The sequence below is a fragment of the Pyricularia grisea genome (genome assembly GCF_004355905.1).
Source record: "Pyricularia grisea strain NI907 chromosome Unknown Pyricularia_grisea_NI907_Scaffold_2, whole genome shotgun sequence".
Taxonomy (NCBI): domain Eukaryota; kingdom Fungi; phylum Ascomycota; class Sordariomycetes; order Magnaporthales; family Pyriculariaceae; genus Pyricularia; species Pyricularia grisea.
Window position 1 is genome coordinate 4157535 of NW_022156717.1, and position 19539 is coordinate 4177073.

Sequence of the window (19539 nt, forward strand, 5' to 3'; positions counted from 1 at the left end):
TACGGAACATCTTTATCCGGCCGCAGAGAAAACATAATGTCTACTTGAGGCGCCTCATCTCGAGTCCCGTCCTCGTCTCCGAACCGTCCCACTCGTGCCACAATCGTTACCAATCCAAGTCGGCGCAACCTCTCATCTATCGAGTGCTTGACCTGGCGATACTACCCATCCATCGCCTCATCTATTTAGGCCAAGCTTGCCAATACTGCAGATCGACCATGCGAGCGGCCCAATAACCGACCATGGTCCGTGTCACTGACGAGCTGGCTCTCTCGCCAGAGCATGTCACTCTTTATCATACCACCGATCCATTGCTCGGTCACCTGCCTGTCCTCGTCTTCCACGGCCCCTCGACGACCGCAAACTATACCCTCAACAGCTCGCGCCTCCAGATTCATGTCTGCAGTCCCGCCGGCGTGCAATCCTACCCTCGAATTACCATCTCACCGAATTCTCCCTTCTATGCCGCCGTCAACTACCTACCCCGCGAGTTCCAGGGCGATGAGATCTGCCGGGGACTTGCTTTTGGTATCTTCAAATACTTCACCGAGCTCCCGCAGTCGGTCAAAGCCCATCTCAAGAACCAATACCCTACGACTCGAGGTCGCCGGCCTGGCTCCGCCCCGGCGCTTTTTAACGAACAGCATGCCGCCGATCTGGCCAAGGCAATGGCGAAGGCGGAAAACACCGCCGATACCATACATATATTCCAGGCAGCCTTCCAGACCCAGCACGTGAGCAATGTCGACGTCGACCTTGTGTTACCCCCTGGTGCCATAGTCCCACTTAACCCGGACGATCTGGAAGATGTGCCAGAGGACGAGGATGACATACTGGATCCAACTTTGCGCCAATATGGAATGTACACGCCTTTGATCAAACTTTTTGGCGAGCCTGTTTTCTTGCCCACGTCCAAGCTCCGACGCGCCCCGTCGAAACCCAGCTCACTCAACCGGGGGAGGTCCTATACCAAGGATCAAAAGATTGAACTGCGGATGAAGATGGGCGAGCTGGTAGATACCGAGGAGCGGTACGTGGTCAAGCTGAACGAGCTGGTCAACCACATTGCCGACGACTTTAGGCATAGCGCGAAGAACCGATCCGCCGAGAGTCTGAGCCCTACCGAGGAGGAGATAAACAGGCTTTTTCCGCGCTCCGCCGAACGCATACTCCAGATCAACACAGGTTTCATGCAAGCACTGCGAAAGGTCATGGACGATACGGAGGAGGATGCAATTAACGACGCCGAGAATACATCCATGAGCTCACGAGCTGGGGGCTCGATCCGGGTCAAAGACCCCAGCGGAGCTCTCGCCATGGCGCGAACGTTCTTGGAATGGTTTCCGAAATTCACTGATTGCTATCAGGAATATATCCGCGCCAGTCAGAACTTTCCGCAGCTGCTGAATTCGTTCCTTGATAAGGAGTCAAGTTTCCGCCAACGTGTAACGCAGACTGGCGAACAGGCTGTCCGCTCGATCCTCATCGAGCCGGTGCAAAGGCTGCCGCGCTATAGTCTATTTATTGACCAAATAATAGGCTCCTTGCCCATCACACATCCTGCTTTACAGCTCATGCTTCGCGCACGAGACATAATCACAAATATCTGCTCCATGGACGAACCACTGCAGGACAAACCACCTGTCACACATCGCCTCCGAAATTTGGTTGAGAGTTGGCCGATTGATCTAGAGCCACAGGGGAGGTTGATAATGGCAACCGACTTTCTTGAGCTCGCCCCGCCATATAATAACACCACCGAGACCTCGTTGCAGGATCGTGCTGGCATCTTTCTCGTCTTCTCTGATTGCATCGTAATGCTGAAGAAAAAGCCAAATTCAACCTTAAAAGGCCGCGATCTAATTCGTGAGGTTGACAAGCCCTCTCCCGCGGGACTACTCGCCTCCATGACGAACGCAGCAGGAGGCCCCGGCTACTATGAAATTGCATTTGCTGGATGGCATAGCATAGCAGATGTTCGATTTACCGAATCGGCGGATAATCGTATGATCTGGATGACGTCGACGCAGGAGATGAAAGGTTCGCATGCCGGAGGCTATGCCAGCGGCAAGGCGGTGACATCACGTTGCTTTCTCCTACAGGAACAGTTCGAGGCCAAGGCGTCACGATGGAGCGAAGATATCGTCAAGTCCAGGATAGAAGCTCGCTTCCCCGAGAAGGAACGGGAAGATCCGACGTGGACACTCCGATCTGTCAGGATGCCCGACAACAACCTGGGACTGCATGCAGCCGTTTTCCAAGAGGGCGCTGATCAGCTCATCGAGGGGCGGAGGGAACCAGCTCCCATTCGCATCGTTCTCGACACGGACAAGGGGACAAAATCAGCGCCCGTGGGACATTACGGCGTCGAGATACTGATAGAGGTCAAGTGCAGAGACGGAAAGAGCAAAGTCAGCATGAATACCCTGGGGCTCAACGGCAAGCGGTTTACCGATGATATAGCGCTAGAGGACTTTTTGCCGACGGTCTCAAGACGAAGTAAGGAAACATGGCTCGATTTCTCAGTTCACTGTGATATGCTAACATATATTTCCCAAAAACAGTCATCCAGCTGTTGAGCCAGCAGTTTAACGTCGGGAATCACTTCCTTGCCCCAGCATTGGTATCATATTATACAAAAACGCTACGCGGGCTGAGTCTATCATCAAGAGCAGAGAAGACCAGGTCCTTCTTAGCTTCCTCACCTGTGAAGCTCTTGTCTAGCTTCTTGGGGGGTTCGTCGATATCTGGAGAGTCTTCCGGCCCATCGAAATTACAGAAACCTCAACTTCTGAACTCTTCAAGCTCCAGCCTATTCCCACCAGTATTGAGCCGTTCTAATAGCTCCTCGACAAGTCGGCATGAAATCACCTCCTTAAGCGGCTCCATCAGGGATAAGGATGCCATCAAAACGGATGAGGACCGACCAGAAAACCCACTGGTACGGCTCGAACAGACCTTTACCGGATATGTGGCTGTTTTGCAATCAAGAAAAGGACAGTTCGTTGGGAGAACGCTCTTAAACAGATCTTCTGCGGACGAGCTGTCGATAAACGATCTCTACAACCGGTTGATAGAATCACCGTTTGACTGGGACGCTTCCGCTGACCTCCCATCCGAAGTAATATTCGCCGCGTTCGAGAAATTCACACGAATTGCGTGGCGCGACCAAATGGGACCCATCATGACGGTCCAGGCCCTCGACGCTTTACAAGAGCGAGCTGCAAGGAGGGTACCGGGAGACTTTGCAGACTTTGTAAACTATCTCTTCGCTGACATGGCCCCGCAGAACCGCAGAGCCTTCACGGCGCTGATCAAGCTACTCGCGGACCTGTTGGATGGATGCGCCAACGACGGCGACCGAGGGGCACTCACGGTAGCTTTCGCCGAGGTGCTGGCTCTCGACGGCAACCCCAACGTTTACATCAATCTCCTCGATCGATTGGTAGAGGACTGTGATCGTATTTTTGAGGAAATTGGCTTTGGATCCAACCCGGGCTTCCGCGGCTCAGCTTATGAGTCCATGAACTCAATGACCAGAAGCCAGAAGTCGGCGACGGGATCCTTGACATCAAACACCTCATCGCTTCGACGGAAACTGGGTTTCGATACTCTCTTACGACAAAACAGCAGCAGCAAGGACTCCGAGCGCCCATCCATGTGGAGGAGTCTGAGCAAGCATGGCAGGCATCCCGCAACTGGGGAGAGTTCCAGCCTATCAAAGGCGTCGGCAGGTCGGGCCAGGTCAATCGACATGGGGATGCCCTCCCCTAACAGGTTGCGGCGCCCTGGCTCCCGCGACAGACCACCAGTTGCTGGGGCATTTGATGATATCATGACCCGACCCGCTAGCTCGCACCGTTTGGAGACGATTGGGGAGCCCGAAGTGGAAACCATACCAGAGAGGCCACTCAAAATCAAGAGGCGAAGCTCTCTATCGGATCTGAAGAGTCTGATGGCAGCAGCAAGCCTGGAAGATACTCCCCCATTACCGCTACGCATCAACAAGCAGACTTCGGAAAAGTTTAATTCGACAACAAAACTGCCCACTCCTTCAAAGATACCAGTGAGCCCGAGGACGCTGCAAGGGGCAGTTATGTCACCACGTCAAAAGGAGAATTTTGCAGAACCCGTGCTGGGGCTGGGGCTGAAGTCATCGCTTACCTCACCACCTCTGGAGAAGCCATCGCATTCTAAGAGCATGTCGACTTCCCAGATTCCCACACTGCGAATAACGCGCAATCCTGCGTTTGGTCAATCTGACTTGTTGGGCCGTTCCCAGACCAGCCCGACCAAGTCGTCATCGACACAAAAGCTAAGACTCCAGTCGCCCCAGAAGCTTCGCGAGCGCCTACAGTCGGAAAAGAAGGCGGCGGATGATGTAGACGCCACGCTGCAGTCAGAGCTGTCCCGCATAACTGAGGATATGGCTCGAGTGAACGGTTCCATGCCACCTCGGTCGGATTCCACGTCCATGGAGGTGCGCAGGCTACAGGCCAGCATCAGAGCGCTAGAAGAACGCCTCTATCATGCAACGACCGAGTCCTCACAGCGCCATGCGGCCATTGAGCGCGACATGGAGACGACAATGAAGGCCAATGAGGCAAAGGTGCGAGGTATCGACCAGCTGTACAAGGAATCAATGGCGGAGAACGAGCTGCTCTACGAAAAGTTCAACTCGGAGCTGGGCAAGATTGTCAAGGCGTTGAAGGGCAAGGGCCGCGAGGATAAGGAAGAGTTGGTGGCAAAACTCAAGGAGCAAAGCGAGGAGACGGCTCGCGTCAAGAAGGAGAATGCACGGCTGCGCAGAGATATTGTCAGCTTGAGGACCTTGCTAAAGGGTGGTGAGAATTGAGGTGGACCTCACTGTGGGAAATTTTGTTGTTTTCTTTTCAACTTTGAGTGATGATACCTTGTTATGTGCGAAGGAGTTTACTCACGAGGTAATGCTTTAGGTCCGGCGTTCTAGGCTTCTTATGGCTTTCTGTGTGGGACGACAAGAGCCAGACCTTTTTGTGGTCGGCTGTGTACTCTAGGTTGGTTGTGTTCTCAAAGGCCGGTAGCTAATGTGGCCTTTTTTACTCTTTACATAGCATTTCTGCCTTACTATGCATTTTCAAGCTAGCAGTTCTATACTAGGGAATACAGCGTTTGATATGGACTGATCAAACCAGTCGCTCACTGGCTTTCTTGACGATGGGACGGAGCTCGGTCTTGCTTGCGTTTGACGTTATTGCTTCTTCTCTCTGATCGGAGACATTGGCTTAGCCAGGTTTTGAGTTGATTCGAGCAACTTGGCCTTGCTTTCTTCAACCCAACACTCAAAGAAAAGAGGACCAGCTTCAACGGAGCGAACAGCCGTTGTTCTGGCAGCACCAACCTCTTGGCCATGCTTCAGCCTTTTCCTTGATGGCGGCTGCGAGTTTGACTGCGTTGGGATCCAGGCTTGGGGGTGCTGGAGGTTTGAGGTTAGCATACAAGGCCAGGTTTTGTGGTGAGTTGTGATGACGAACCTTGAGTGGTGGGCGGGCATTATCTCGCAACTCAACGGCAATGGTGAAAGTACAGCCTTCGGGTAGACGTGCGAGCTGTTCGCCCGCATTTGCTAGGCGCTTGACGGCCCCACGAAGGTGTTCGTTGACATCAACCCAGTTGATCTCGTCTTCCGGCGGCACACTTGCCAGCTTCGGTTCTCTATCAAAAGCCAGCCGCTGCTCTTCGTCACCCTCTTGGTCGTTTTCTTGCTCATCGTCACTGTCGGTGAATTCAGCTGCCTCCTCCCCGGACTCGGAGTCATCATCTTCGTCGTCCTCTTCGCCATCGCGACCATCGGCTCCCTCGGCATTTCGGCCGGCATCCCCATCGCCTTCATTCCCATCGCCCTTTTTCTTGTTGGGCTTCTTCTTGGGATCGTCGACGCCAAAGTTTGCCAGAGCCTCGGCCCCGCCGGGCCAGGCGGGAAACTCGGAAACGTCAAACATCCATCGTTCGAGCACGGCACCGGGCTTTGGCGGAGGAGGCATGGCAGGCCTCGGCGAGTCTGTGTCCACACCGGGTGTCGTCTTGGTGGTGGCAGGGCTGGTTGCTGCTATGGTGGTCTGGACTGTCCTGGTCGTGGCAGGCGAGGGCTGAGTGGCCGGCCGTGAGACCTTGCCAGTTGATATGGCAATCGCTCTCTTTGCAGGGAGTGGAGGGGGACCCATGGTTCCAGGGGGAGGTTTTGGACCAGGTTTCTGGCCCGGCGTGGTGGGAGCGGCGATGGCGGCAGCCTTATCCGGCACGTTGTTGGCGGGGAGAGGCTTGACGGCAGGGGCGTGAATCACGACGCCGATCCGCTGGGCGGCGCCATCAGCAATCTGGGCTATCGCGGCGTCGACCGCATCGTGGACCCAGCTGCACACGGCAGGGTGGCGGTTCTGATGCACGGGGAGGTTGAAGGCGCGGACTGACATGAAGGTTCGCTGCGGGTAGATGCCCCGATAGTAGAGAATGTTGTGGATTGCGACCGTCAAGAACGAGTTGAAGGAACTCATCAAAGTGTATGCTTGGGGTAAAGGCAAGGATGGCTCGCTTGTAGGTGGTGAGCCAGCCCTTAGTGGTGATGAGCTTCTGCTCCTGGCCCTTGGCTCCGATGGTGCCGCGGACAAATCCATTTTTTTTTTTTTAATCCAGCTATTTTTTTATTTTTTTTTGTCTTATATTCTTCCGCGGAATTTCCTATCGATCGACTTTTTTTTCCCTCTTAAATCCTTGAGTCTATTTCTTCTTGCTGATATGAAAGGAGGTGACGTTTACAACATTCACGTGCCAAACACCAACCGACGAAAATACAAACGCGAGAGCTTGACACGAAAACACGTGATGATGGCGGGGTAAAATCCGTTCGCTCTTTAGCTTGGCCGGAGTTCAGAGCTGCCCAACCGTTGGAGCGCGTGCGTGCACTGCGAACGACCGCCTTCATCGTGCAGCAGAAAGAAAATCTTTGGTGGTGTTCAGCATCGGCTCCGACGCCGTTAGACTTTCAAAACTTGATGGTATTTTGGCGCATTCTTATTTGAGGGTTATTTTTTTTTTCTTTCTTATTTTCCTTGCATCCACTATCTAGTCATATGATTGTTGCGAGCATAAGCTGGTCAATCCAAGTCAACGTTGGTTTAATTCGCTGAACAAACCAACCCCTCCTCGGCCGCTTCGTCCCTGTTCCCTCCCGCACGACAAAACTTTCCAGCACAGCAGCCGCCCGCCATGGAGGACCAACTCATGGGCCTGCTGGGCAACACTCAGCTTGCCGACGAAGGTGTCAGGAAGCAAGCCGAACTCGAGCTCAGACAGGCACAAGCCAACCCTGCATTCGCCCTGTCTCTGGCCAACGTCGCCGCCCACGCCTCCGTCTCCATCGAGATCCGTCAAGCAGCTCTCATCACCCTGCGCAAGTTCATCGAACGCAATTGGAGCGAAGACAATGAAGATGACGACGATGATAGCAGTCCTCGCATCCCAATTCCAGATCACATTAAGGACGAGCTGCGTCCAAAGCTGCTAGAGCTTGCCATAAGCGATGACAGCGAACGAAAGGTCAAGGCTTCAGTCAGGTGAGAGGAAATATCCCATGGTTTGCCAGCCTGTTGTGGGTGCTTTGCTTGCTAACCTAACGACTGCGCTCACTCGAGAACAGCTACGTTGTGAGCAAAATCGCCAACGTCGACTTTCCCGAACGATGGCCGGCTCTTGTCCCTACCCTCTTGAGCGTCATGCCTACTGGCTCCGACAACCAGCTTCACGGCGCTCTGAAAGTTCTCAACGACTTTGTAGAGGAAAACTTGAGCGAAGATCAATTCTTCACCATGGCTCGTGACATTGTCGGTGCCGTTTACCAGGTTGCGTTGAACGAGCAAAGAAACGGTCTGCTCCGGTCACTTGCCGTGTCCGTCTTCCGAACGTGCTTCGATCTCCTCGATATGGTCAAGGATGATCACCCAAAGGAGGTCAAGGGATTCGTAGAGGAAGCGCTGGGCGGATGGCTACCATTTTTCCAACAAGTCCTGAAGGCGCCGCTACCCGAAGGAGTCTCGGCCAATGGCCAGCAACCCGATGTTTGGAGAGGCCCGGTTGCTTTGAAGCTTCAGGTTGCCAGAACCCTGATTAAGATCAAGATGGTGTTTCCGTCTCTCCTTTTACCGCACAGCCTTGCCTTCTTTCAGATCATCTGGGAGGAACTCACCAGGCTTCAGATCCCTTATGCCTCGCAATACCTCGAAAATGATACCCAGGGCCGTCTCGAAGATGCTGATGGTCTTCCATACACATTGGACTTTTTGGTCCTGGAGGAGCTTGACTTCTTGAACCAGTGCATGCGAGCAGCCCCGGTTCAAAAGGAACTCGGTGCGCAAAGCACTCCTTGGATTTTGGATATGATCAAGCTGATTGTGTCGTTTGCCCGAATCCCGCATGAGGAGGAGCAACTTTGGGATATTGATGTCTCCTTATATCTTGCCGAGGAAGGCTCTATAACGGCCAACTACACGGCGAGGACCGCATGCGGAGACTTCCTGATCAAGCTTGGCGAATGGCTAGCCCAGCCTACGCTCGAGGGGCTCTACACTAATACGAAGACGATATTCAGCACTGATAGCAACGACTGGAGATCGCAGGAGGCAGCATTATACCTCTTTACAATGTTGGCCACAGATATGCAAGAGTGCAACAAGGAAATTCCTCAACCTATCCTGCAAGGCTATTTGGAGCTTGTGAACTACGCCATAAGCAGAGCCGAACAGCCGCTTCTGCAAGCACGCGGCTACTTGGTGTCTGGCACGATAGCCAAGGGTTTCCCACCTGCATTGGCTTTGCTGGATCCTACAATCAACGCCATCCGATCAGACCCCTCGGAGCTGGTTCAAGTTGCATGTATCAAAGCGCTCGAGAACTATGTTCGTTCGGGGGTGGTCCCAGGGGACCGCCAGTTACACATCCTGGGAGCCATTGAGTCTTTCCTCAATGGAAAAGACTTGCAAGACATCGAAGATGCCGACGACTTGCTCGTAGCCCTTACCGAGTCTCTGCGTGCTGCCATCAGCATCAACCGCAGGGTTGTTCTCGCTCCCGATATCAAGTCTCTCGACTTGCTCTTCCTGGTTGCACAGCACGGCGCCCAAAATTACCAAGTTACCATGCTTGTGAATGAAGTCTTTGAGGAGATAGTTCAGGAGTTGGCAGCCGACTCGGCTTCCTATGCCACTCTCTGCACACGGGTTCTGCCCACCTTGACCGGAGCCATGAACTACGGAGAGATGGCGCAGAATGAGCCCCTAATCACTGTAGGTCCGCACATTCCGGCAGATATGGCACGAGAAATCGATTTTATTGACAAGAAAAAAATCCCCTTCGTTTAGCTCGCCGCGGAACTCATCGCTGTGCTTCTAGAGTCGGGAGTTGAGCCTCTGCCGGCTGGGATTGTCGCTCAGCTCCTGCCCAAACTGAACAAGATCTTGATGGAGTCTGACGAGGGTGAGATTCTAAGGCCGGCCGCCGAAGCCGTCAAGTACATGGTGATGCACGATCATCACCAGGTGTTTGGCTGGCAGGATGAGCAGTCCAAGTGCTTTGGCCTCGAAGTGTGTCTTTACATAATCGACAGGCTTCTGGGACCCGGTATCGAGGACAACGCAGCCTCGGAGGTTGGCGGTCTCGCCGCAGAACTAGTTGAGAAGGCCGGTCAAGAGCGCCTCGGTCCCTATCTTCTCAAGCTTCTACAGGCTGTTGCTACGAGGCTTGCATCTGCCAGCGCAGCTCAGTTCATTCAGTCACTCATTCTCGTTTTCGCCCGCCTTTCGCTTGCTGGCGCAGCCGACGTGGTTCAGTTCCTGAGTGGTATCGAGATCGGAGGACAGAACGGGCTGCAGGTGGTCCTGAGCAAGTGGCTGGAGAACTCGACGTTTTTCGCCGGGTTCGACGAGATTCGACAAAAGTGAGTATTCGTCCAGAATTTTTTGATTTTTCTTTTTTTTTTCACGACAAGCGAAGATTTGGCCACTGTCAGACGACCCTGCTAACTAAACTTTTGCACAGCGTCATCGCCTTATCAAAAATCTACTCTTTGAACGATCCGAGGGTGGCCCAGACAATGGTCAAGGGAGACCTTATCATTGACCAGTCCAGCAGCAAAATTGTGACGAGGTCACGATCCAAGCAAAGTACGACCAAGTTTGACCCCACACGCCGTTAATATTTTCGATGTGAATAGTACTGACTCCTCACAATTGGCTGCAGCGCCTGACCAATATACTATGATCCCGGCTTCGCTCAAGATCCTCAAGGTGCTTATAGACGAACTCTTGTTTGCGTCAGGCAAGCAGGAAGCCGCCACGGCGGCAGCGCAAGCGGCCAAAATGGCAGAGCTAGACGAGGACGATGGCGATGAGGGCTGGGAGGATGAGCCTGATGTGCTTGACCTGGGCCTGGGTTCGACCAAGAACGATCTCATGTCATACTTTGAGGGCGGTGGCAACCGTGCTCGAGACGACGAGACACAAGCGTACCTGACCGACTTCTTCATGCGAGCGGCTCGCGAGAACATCGGTGGCTTCACCGACTGGTACACACAGCTCAATGAGGAGGAAAAGGGCAAGCTCAACGAACTCGCAGCGCAGTGACCGGCTACGATACCTGTAGAGACTCGGTGTGCTATGGCTTTGAGTAAAAGCGGCAGCTTGTGATGCCATCGACTCGCACGCAGTTGACTGAGATGCCTAATGTGAATGGATGATGAATGCTATGGATAGATGATGACGACTACGCAGTACCTTTGGTTTAGAGATGGAGGTTCCAGGTGTGAACATTTTTGAGCTTGTTGCTTTATTGTCGGTTGAACGTAGTAAGAAGAAGAAAATACTCAAAAAGATTGGTGTGGATGGATAAGAGAGTAGAACCAGCCCGTAAATATAAAAATAAAATAAAAAAAATACCCTTTATATATCGCCATTGCTAAAACTGTGAGGAATGACGAAAACACGTTTTTCTTTGCAAATTTGTCGAGATATACATACATATTTGAAACATTACTTTTTATTTTATTTATTTTACACAAACAAGTACAAAAGTGTGAAGCGGCAACAAGAGGGGAGTAGTGATGCGGCTTGCATTGTTCATTCCATACTAGTCATCCTCGACCTTCTCGGTCAGCTCAAATTATATCACCACCGAATCCGAATCCACCTCCACCACCGCCAAACGGCGAGCCTCCACTACCCCTTCCACCACCACCCCCAAAGGGACCCCGGTTGCCTCTCCTGCCGCCAAAGGGATCATCACCAGGACCCACAGGATCGTATCTTGCTCCCGGTGGTACTTGCGGGTCGAACCTTCCACCTTCGCCCGAACCACCGCGGGGGCCACCAGAAAAGAGCGGATCGTCAAACGTGGGATGCATACCACCGCCGCCAAAGCCACCGCCAGGCCGTGGCAGGCCGCCGGCGAAAGAGGGCCGCAGGGGGTCGTGCGGGCCCAGGCCGGGCGGGTGGAGGTCGTCGTGGCCAATGTTGAAGGGCGACCGGCCGTCACCCATTCCAAGCAGGGGGCCGCGGCCATGCGGTCTATTTATCTCATACTCGTCTTCGAAGTCCGGGGGCGGGAAGTCGGCAACCGGCCGGCGGGGCTGGGGAGGGGCTGCGAGCGGGTCGTCAAAGGGATACGGACGTGCTGGGTCGGGCAGGCCCGGGTTTCGAGGCTGCTGTGGTCCGCGGGCTGGGTCGGGGTTGGCGGGCCCGGCTTCCCTCTGCGGGCGGCGCGCATCGTCCTCGGCGGCGCGGTCGTCCGGGTCCTCTTGGTATCCGGGCTTGTCGAGACCCGGGACGAGACGCTGGACGATGGAGACCTTGACGAGCGAGGCGAGGTCGGCGATGCGCTCGTTGGAGATGAAGACGGCGCGCAGCTTATCCGGCAGGTCGGACCTGTCCTCGGCGGCGCCGTCGTCGAGCAGCGAGATGCGCACGGGCAGGGCGGCCGACGAGACGTAGTCCCTGGGGCTGACGTCGACACGCACGACGCGGTCCGTGTCGCTGGCGATGCCGCGCACCTCGGCGCGCTGGCCCATGCGGTCGACTTTGAGGGTGAAGGTCATGGCGGACTGTGTGTGGGCGTAGACGAAAGTGTAGGCGTTGAACGAGGCGTTCCAGGCCGCGGGCAGCCGTGGGGCCAGCTCCTGACACTCGGACTCGTTCTTGCGATCCTCGCTGAGCCCAACCAGCCGGAATCCCAGGTTCACCAGGCAGGCGTGTGTGAAGAGCGCGAGCGCCTCGTAGCTGCCGCTGAGGTCCGAGGTGGTGTCGTCCTTTTGGTGCGTCGGTAGGGCGTCGGCCATGGACTGCACAATGGCGTCCGGGCTGAGAGGGTTTGACGCAGCCATGGGTTTTGTGTATTTTTTCTTTCTCTGTTCTAGGTGAAATTCTGTATTTGTTTGTTTCTGTTACTCTTTTTTCCCCCTTAACTCTGAAAGATGTCACGCAAGGACGTTCAAAAGATCAACCCGAGTTGATTGTGATGCGGTGGCGTCATATCCATGTCTGCCTAAAGTTATCTTAAATCATAGGACTACAGTAGACCTAATAATGGCTTGGCTCTGTTCCCTTGCTGCGGGGAAGCTCCAGCAACTTGGGGTTCAGTGTGCTTTCCCACCATAGTAGAAGAGGAGCTTAGGTGGGGTAGCTTCTAGCGTCACTATACCTACAGTGATCATGGTTGTGGCTTCTGTACCCCTCCCTCTCGATCTCCCGGAGAACCAATAAACCCCTTGACTCAAAAGCCTATGTAGTGAAGTTTGTCATGAATAATATTTTGCTGTGGACACTGCAGCGTGTGATTTTCGGCATTTTTTAATGTGTTTTGTGTTCCGTACTGGATGTTGGGGAGTGGGCAATCGAAAAAGCTAAAAATTGGAACCCGTCCAGTATCTATCAGTGTCAGCCTTATTTTTATGGGGCTGCCACTATAAATTATCCACTATCTTAGCCCCAAAGTACAGTACCGCACGCCCCTGGTCTGGTCGTCGTCACCAAGGCTGCTGTAGTTCAAGGGCTATTGAAATTGAACCGCCAAGTCGGCAACCTCTTAGTTCCGTTGAGGCGCAGTTTGTTACAACATCAAACCAACCGCCAGCGGGCGGGTACCTATCCGAGCCATCCATCTCCATTAAAAAGTCCATCCTATCTATCTACAGCAGTAGAACCCTTTCTCTCTTGTTCCGCCGACCTGGAAAATCCGATAACGGTTCCCACCCTCGATCCTTGAAATGCATATTTGATTCAACACAAGGATGAAGCTGTGAATGTGTCATTAGCATACTACTTACTGGTACTTCACGCCCTCTCAAAAAAACGCAGTTTCTTGTTTTATACCGGATATGCCGTTAATATGGAATCATTCATACCACGGCTTGAATAGCTTCAAGAACACGCAATCTATGGCTTAGTTTCTATTTGTATGTTTCAAAGACGCGCGCTGGTTCTCAAGGAGTGGAAGGGGGGAAAAATAAAGTAAGATCCATCTCAAACATTTTAATCTACTCTAGAACTAGTAACCAGTCCCAGTCGGATCTTTGTTCACGTCAAGATCACAGCCTTCTCTCATCCTTCATTACCAACGTAATGCGAATATCATTCCATTTGCGCGACACATCACCATGATCAATACAAATCCCCCGACCACCTGATAAACCTTTCACTACAAGGGCTTTTCTTTTCTGGAACAATGTGATGCAGCCCCTACCCCGACGCACTATTGTTCCATAGCACTTGCTGAGCTGCATAAAACCATATACCGGGTAATATTCCGACACAAAAGTAAAGGCTATGGTCTTGGCATCTAGACGTCCCCAAAACATATCTGTCTAACTACTTGTTATATGGGCCGGCTCAAAAGAAGATCACATGGGTAATTTTGTGGTATACACAGCATCATGTAAACTATTGGTGTGTGCAGTACCTTGGCCGGATACTTGGTAGAATATTTTATGCGATTACCAATGTAGTTAAACAAATAAACATGCACAGATGGAGCGGCGTACCACAACCCATGGTTTGCAGAACTACGAGGCAGTTTCTATTTGATAGGGCCTACTCCCCTTTCCACATGATTCTTCTCCATGTATCTATTTACAAATCTATGTCCAAAAACTAAACGGAGTATCTCCAACAAAAAAGACAAAGAAAATCAAACCCGCTAGGAAAAGTGATCACCATATGTACAAATCATGCATGTATATATCCAACAAAAAAAGCCATTCTCTAGTACCGCGACTCGACATTTATTTTTTTGTCGATTGGCTCTTTGACAAACAATATTCTCTAGGAGGCGGGCGAGCTTCAAGTCTTCTTTTGTGTTCACTATGATATCTTTTATGTTGTAAAGCCCTCTTCCGCAAGGCAGTTAGTCCCATATTTACAAAGAGGCGGAACCAAGGACGGCACGAGCAACAGCGGCCGGTGCAGTAGCGTTGCCGGCCTTGCCGGCCTTCTTGGCTGCCTTCTGAGCCTTCTTGGCTGCCTTCTCAGCCTCTGTCAGCCGCGTGCCGTTCTTGGAACCACCGGTAGCGGCGCTGGCAAGGGACATCAGGTTAGGCTGGCCAGGGTTGTTCTGGGCAAAGCGGGCGTTGAAGCCGATGACGTTGCGCATGGCGAAGAAGTTCTCGGTCGAGACGGCGAGCTTCTGGGTCGACACGAGCCAGGTGACACCTTCGCTGCAAGGAGGGGTGGTCAGGGATCCCGAGTAGCTCTGGAAGGAGCCCGACTTGATTTGCTCAACCAGCTCAGACATGACCAGAGGCGGCGTCTCGGTCTTGGTACCGGGTGTGGCGATCTTTGAGACCTCGGGCATGAGAGTGGCCAGAAGGTTAGACTTGACGGCAGCAGCGGCAACCCTGGCGGTCTCGCCCATCTGTTGCATGGCGGGGACGGCTGCAGCAGGCTCAGCAGCAGCTGGGGCAGCGTCCTCGCGAGCCTCGAGGTGACGGGCATGGCGGCGGGCAGGCAGGGCGGCGGCCGAGGTCTCGGCCGGGGCGGCGGCAGCGTTTCCCTCAATGTCAATGTACATTCCAATGACAGCAATCTCCTTGGCAGCGGATTGCCAGACCATGTGCATTTCCATGGCCATGCTGGTGCCGTTGTCCAGGTGCTCCGAAGGAAGGTGGAAATGGAACTGTTGAAGGTCGTAGTCCACGCCAGCAACGCTCATCTTGCCACCCTTGGCGATGACCTAGAAGTTTATAGATATGCGTTAGCCTGCATGCTCATCAAATCATCTTGCTGTAGTCTTTTTTTTTACGTACCTCGACAGTGGTACCCAAGTTCTCAAACTCTGTGGCCGGGAAGTCAGGAATGTCCAACGTGACCTCGGAGGCCTGGACAACCTGGAAGTTTCCTGTGGTCATGGAGATGGGGCTCTGCCTAGTGCCAGTGTTGCAGAGAGCGTTGGCAGTAGGGTCGAGGTTGACCCAGTTGGCGGGCGCCTAGTTAGGTGAGAGCCATCATGTTAGCAAGGTGTTGTTTTGAGAATATATATAAAGAGGGTTGTTCATTGAAAAAGCCAAGAGTTGTGATGGTTGCAAGGTCCAAAGGCATGGCGCTGCAGGCCGAGAAGTCCCAAGCCTTTTAGTTAAACGCCACAATCGCTTGGATATTTCTTGGAATTGCTTGCTCTCACGGCAACATTTTTTGCGCTGAATACCAAGATGTACACAAAGGAGAGTATAAAAAAAAAAAAAAACTCACAATAGAACCGGCATATCCGAAAGTGTTAACCTTGACCTCACCACCCTCTGCCCTAGGCATCAAGTGAGTACCATAGGCACATGATGACATAACCGGCGTCACAGACGCGGCCAAAATGCTAAGACCAAACAAAAGCGAGGCAGACATTTTTTGCAGTTTTTGCGGTCACGTAGGACTGACGTGGGTGTTTTTGGTATATAGTAAAAATAAAAAAATAAAATCCAAGCAGAGACCAGCCCTTGAGAGTGATGGTGTGAACAATGTATAAAAACAAGAGCACACGATACACAAAGAAGTGAAGAGGAACAAAGATTGAACCGTGAGAGTAAAAGACGTAGGCTGGACGAGAGCGATCTCCGGGATGGGTCGAAAGAAGTCCAACATCGTCAAGACTGGAGAGGGAAAACCAAGACTTTTTATCATTGGCAACGGCAGCCAAGGCATTCTTGGCTGGCCTCCCCTGAAAGCCTTCCCGTCGAGATCATCATCAGCCATTAGGCTGCACATGCTGGGCGCGCCCCGCCGTCAGTCTTCCATTTCAGGCAACTTTGGGGAGTTGAGAATATTAGCGTAGAGATTGTTGTTGCTGGGACCAAACAATTTTCTTTTTGCCAAGAGGGACCCATGAGGAATGCAAAACTCTTCGGGGGCCACGGGCACAAAAGAGCGACCCCACGACGTCGTGGTGATGGCCTACCAGGGCCCGACTAGGGGGTTTGAGCGCCACGGTACGGGACATGACCACTCTGGTCCCAGACAGCGGATGGTCGATCTGGATCGCCGAAACCTGAGAGCAAAACAGCCAAGACGAAAAGACTCCGGCGTCATCAAGATGGATTGCCTGTCTTTCTGCTTTCCTGCCAAGCTTCCTCTATGCTTGGGTGTGTGGCGGTAGGGTAGAGTAGGGTAAGGTTGTTAGGGAGTTTTGGGGGGGAGGTATGCAACGGGAGCGGGCCATCCACTCACTCAATGATACTTTACTGGACAGAAATTGGCATCCTGTCGCATGTGTGCTTCTTCTGCATGCGCCCGCGCCAAGCCAGCGCCGAGAAGAATTGAGAGGCGCTCCATCAGAAACGGTTGCACTGCATTACATATCAGGTCCCTGGCTGGCACAGTTCTTTTCTTGGCCGCAGGCTTTATGACATGCCTGGGCCACTGGAACTGGCTGACTGGACACAACTGCTGTCAGTTCGGGAAATTAAAACGCATCCATCATTGTAGTTGGAAGCGAGGGTACTAGTCTAGACTACCTAGACTTATGAGATACAACTTATCGTGGAAAATACATACTGTAGTAGCGGGATGGGTTGCCAGGCCCCAGATGGTAGCGGGCTTTCCCCGAATTACAGCTCCAAGGATCAAAGGAAAATACTTCGTACCATGTTGTATTTTTGGGTAATGTGTGGTAGTCGTTGCGGGGGATATCAGTGGCCGGCCGGGGGGGCTCCCCCAAAATATCAATTTACTACGACGGAGTACCTACCTAATTCTGCTGTGCACACCAAGTTTGAAATGGAATGTTTCCGCAACAGGTGGGTATCTATGTTTCCTTCGTTCCTTCCCGATCCTCACGCTCCTTCTTTTACATCAGTCTCAAAATGAACGTGGTTGGGGCGATCTTGCCAATTCAAGGCATTGTTATACTCAGTATGTACCGATAGTTAGTTCCTTCGATGACAGATGACAGGATGAACTGAACCTGAGTCGAATATCTGGGGTTTGGCTGCTTCGTTTTCCAGTTCGTACCTTGTTTCGAGGCACCACGTGCTGATTTCATTAAATTTAGAACTTACAATACCTGTACACATGTCAAGTGGGTAATTAATTAAAAAAATTTCGTATCTTTTGTTTGGGAAACAATAATAGCCCCAGTATCATCGAAGGCAGGGCCCATTAGCGCCAAGATCTAGACCTGATCCACACATCAGCTCATTTTCCACAAAGCTATGGACACTGACCTTCGACCTGGGTATCCTGGTCAGTCAAACTGACAAGCAAAGGCAAGCCTGGAAAAGCAATTACTACAGTTACTGAAGTCGTAGAAGATCGACCCCTTTACAGAGTTAAGCTTCTACCTTGTTCACGTTTTACTTGGCGCCGGACGCTTGGAACATGAATCCTGGAGCTATGCCGGATCGGGACGCATGCCAGGGGCCTTTGTTGTATCATACCCCTGGTGGGAAGCTCGAAAATCAGGCCACTTTTGGAGAGCCTTGTATCTTTTCCCCAGCTTTGCCGCTTCGACGTAGTTTTCGCTCCGTCGATGGGCGGGGAAAAAAAAAACCTCTTCGCCGTTGACATGGTATCGCGGCGAAACACAACATGCGGATTCGCGAACCAGATAAAATAACGACCAGAGTAAAACAGAATAAATAAAGGAAGACACACGCACCCCCCCTTCCCCTTGAATTGTGCCAAGCCGCTTGCCTGTCTACAAGGCCGACTTCGCCTCTCTTATGTCGGTTGCGACCATCCAGCAGACATTGAAGCATCCACAATCGTCACATCCGTCGGAGGCCACTCTTTCACCCGTCAACGAGGGAATTATCGAATTTTCAAAAAAAAAAAAAAAAAAAAATACCGTTGTACAACTATAGGGGCTGACAGACAAGGGATGGGAGAAGTGAGATATCGATCCCAAGAGCGAAGACGAAACTCGGGTGTTCAAAGGCCGGTCAGCGGTTTCTCTTGATACTTTTGATATCTGTTTCTCTCTCTACTTCAACAGCACCGACATGAGAAAATAGATGCGATTGGTCAGGCTGTATAGTACTTACTATTGTACTGTAGGTACGTACCTTAGGCAAGTACGGTATCTTACAGAAGCATTATGCCAAGAGCCTACCAATACCACATCAGCCTCAAGACAAGCATCACGCCGGCAATTAGCGTCCCTTTATATAACAAACGAAAAACTGCAAGTCTACCCGGAATGGAATTGTCAGCGGCATCTTGAAAGAATCGTCATCTGGATGCATTATGATCAAATCAAAGCAGTCCCCCCCCCCTTTTTTTTTTTCTTCTTTTTTCGTCGTCAAGACCATCGCAACTCCATACTCTCCCCCAGTAAAAAGAAAGGAAGAAAGACATCAAATTATTCCACCCACGTGCGTGGTGAAACGTTTATAGAGCGCCAATTCCAAATAGGTATGCGCAATGCATCCCAACCTACCCTATCATGGACCTGCATGCTTCAATCTTGCTTGCGTCTGCATTTAGATAGGTTCCCCCACATGAAACCGAGCGTCCATAGTATCATCCGAACCAATATTGATTCAAGTGCTCTAAATAAGTTCCATTGTTGTTGAATCGTTCGTAACCGTCCACCTGGGTCCAATCATCCTTACCGCGTAAGAAAGAGAGAAGAAAAAAAAAGGCTGCCAAAAGTAGACAAGGATAACTGGACTAGAGTGTTCATAATCTAGAACTAGACTAGACTAGTCTAGTAGCTGCAAAAAGCAACAAGCGAGGGCCTGGGCAACGATTTCGAAACTCCACCCAACAAAGCCCGAACTTGTCTATCTTTCTCTTTGCTTCTGGCGAACTTGCCAAATTCGCAAACCCGGGGTACACATGCTTGCTCCTCCTAAAAAAACAACAACGAACGCTCTAGACCTCAAGTCTGTGCACCTCATGCCGCATTGAGACAAGCTTAGTGACTGGCTTTTGACATGTCAGCATTTGGACCCTGACCCCGAGGCCACGCCTCACTCGGTGTCTTTTTTTTTTTTTTTTTATCCGCCGAGAGGAATCTCAAGGGCGCCTCGATAATTTC

General features: G+C 52.0%; 5 protein-coding genes across 5 annotated transcripts; 2 read left to right on the top strand and 3 right to left on the bottom strand.

Moving 5' to 3' along the window:
* Window positions 1-242: 242 nt before the first annotated feature.
* PgNI_03798 (uncharacterized protein) lies at window positions 243-6753 on the top strand (the record flags this gene model as incomplete). Its single annotated transcript, XM_031123851.1, has 3 exons — window positions 243-2499; window positions 2565-5461; window positions 5520-6753. The coding sequence occupies 2 exons, from the start codon at window positions 243-245 to the stop codon at window positions 4853-4855; spliced, it is 4548 nt and encodes a 1515-aa protein (XP_030985095.1). The 3' UTR covers window positions 4856-5461; window positions 5520-6753.
* On the bottom strand, window positions 5343-6653 carry PgNI_03799 (uncharacterized protein; the record flags this gene model as incomplete). The annotated part of the gene is made up of 1 exon (XM_031123852.1): window positions 5343-6653. One exon carries the CDS (start codon window positions 6651-6653, stop codon window positions 5343-5345), a length of 1311 nt encoding a protein of 436 aa, XP_030985096.1.
* A 221-nt stretch (window positions 6754-6974) lies between the features above and the next one.
* PgNI_03800 (uncharacterized protein) lies at window positions 6975-10959 on the top strand. Its single transcript, XM_031123853.1, has 5 exons — window positions 6975-7592; window positions 7676-9317; window positions 9393-9967; window positions 10069-10193; window positions 10270-10959. The coding sequence occupies exons 1-5, from the start codon at window positions 7246-7248 to the stop codon at window positions 10650-10652; spliced, it is 3072 nt and encodes a 1023-aa protein (XP_030984155.1). The 5' UTR covers window positions 6975-7245; the 3' UTR covers window positions 10653-10959.
* Window positions 10960-11182: 223 nt separating this feature from the next.
* PgNI_03801 (uncharacterized protein) lies at window positions 11183-12403 on the bottom strand (the record flags this gene model as incomplete). Its single annotated transcript, XM_031123854.1, has 1 exon — window positions 11183-12403. One exon carries the CDS (start codon window positions 12401-12403, stop codon window positions 11183-11185), a length of 1221 nt encoding a protein of 406 aa, XP_030984156.1.
* A 1643-nt stretch (window positions 12404-14046) lies between these two features.
* Window positions 14047-16638, bottom strand: PgNI_03802 (uncharacterized protein). Its single transcript, XM_031123855.1, has 3 exons — window positions 15762-16638; window positions 15320-15499; window positions 14047-15246 (listed from the first exon to the last, which is right to left on the bottom strand). The coding sequence occupies exons 1-3, from the start codon at window positions 15906-15908 to the stop codon at window positions 14434-14436; spliced, it is 1140 nt and encodes a 379-aa protein (XP_030984153.1). The 5' UTR covers window positions 15909-16638; the 3' UTR covers window positions 14047-14433.
* Window positions 16639-19539: the final 2901 nt, after the last annotated feature.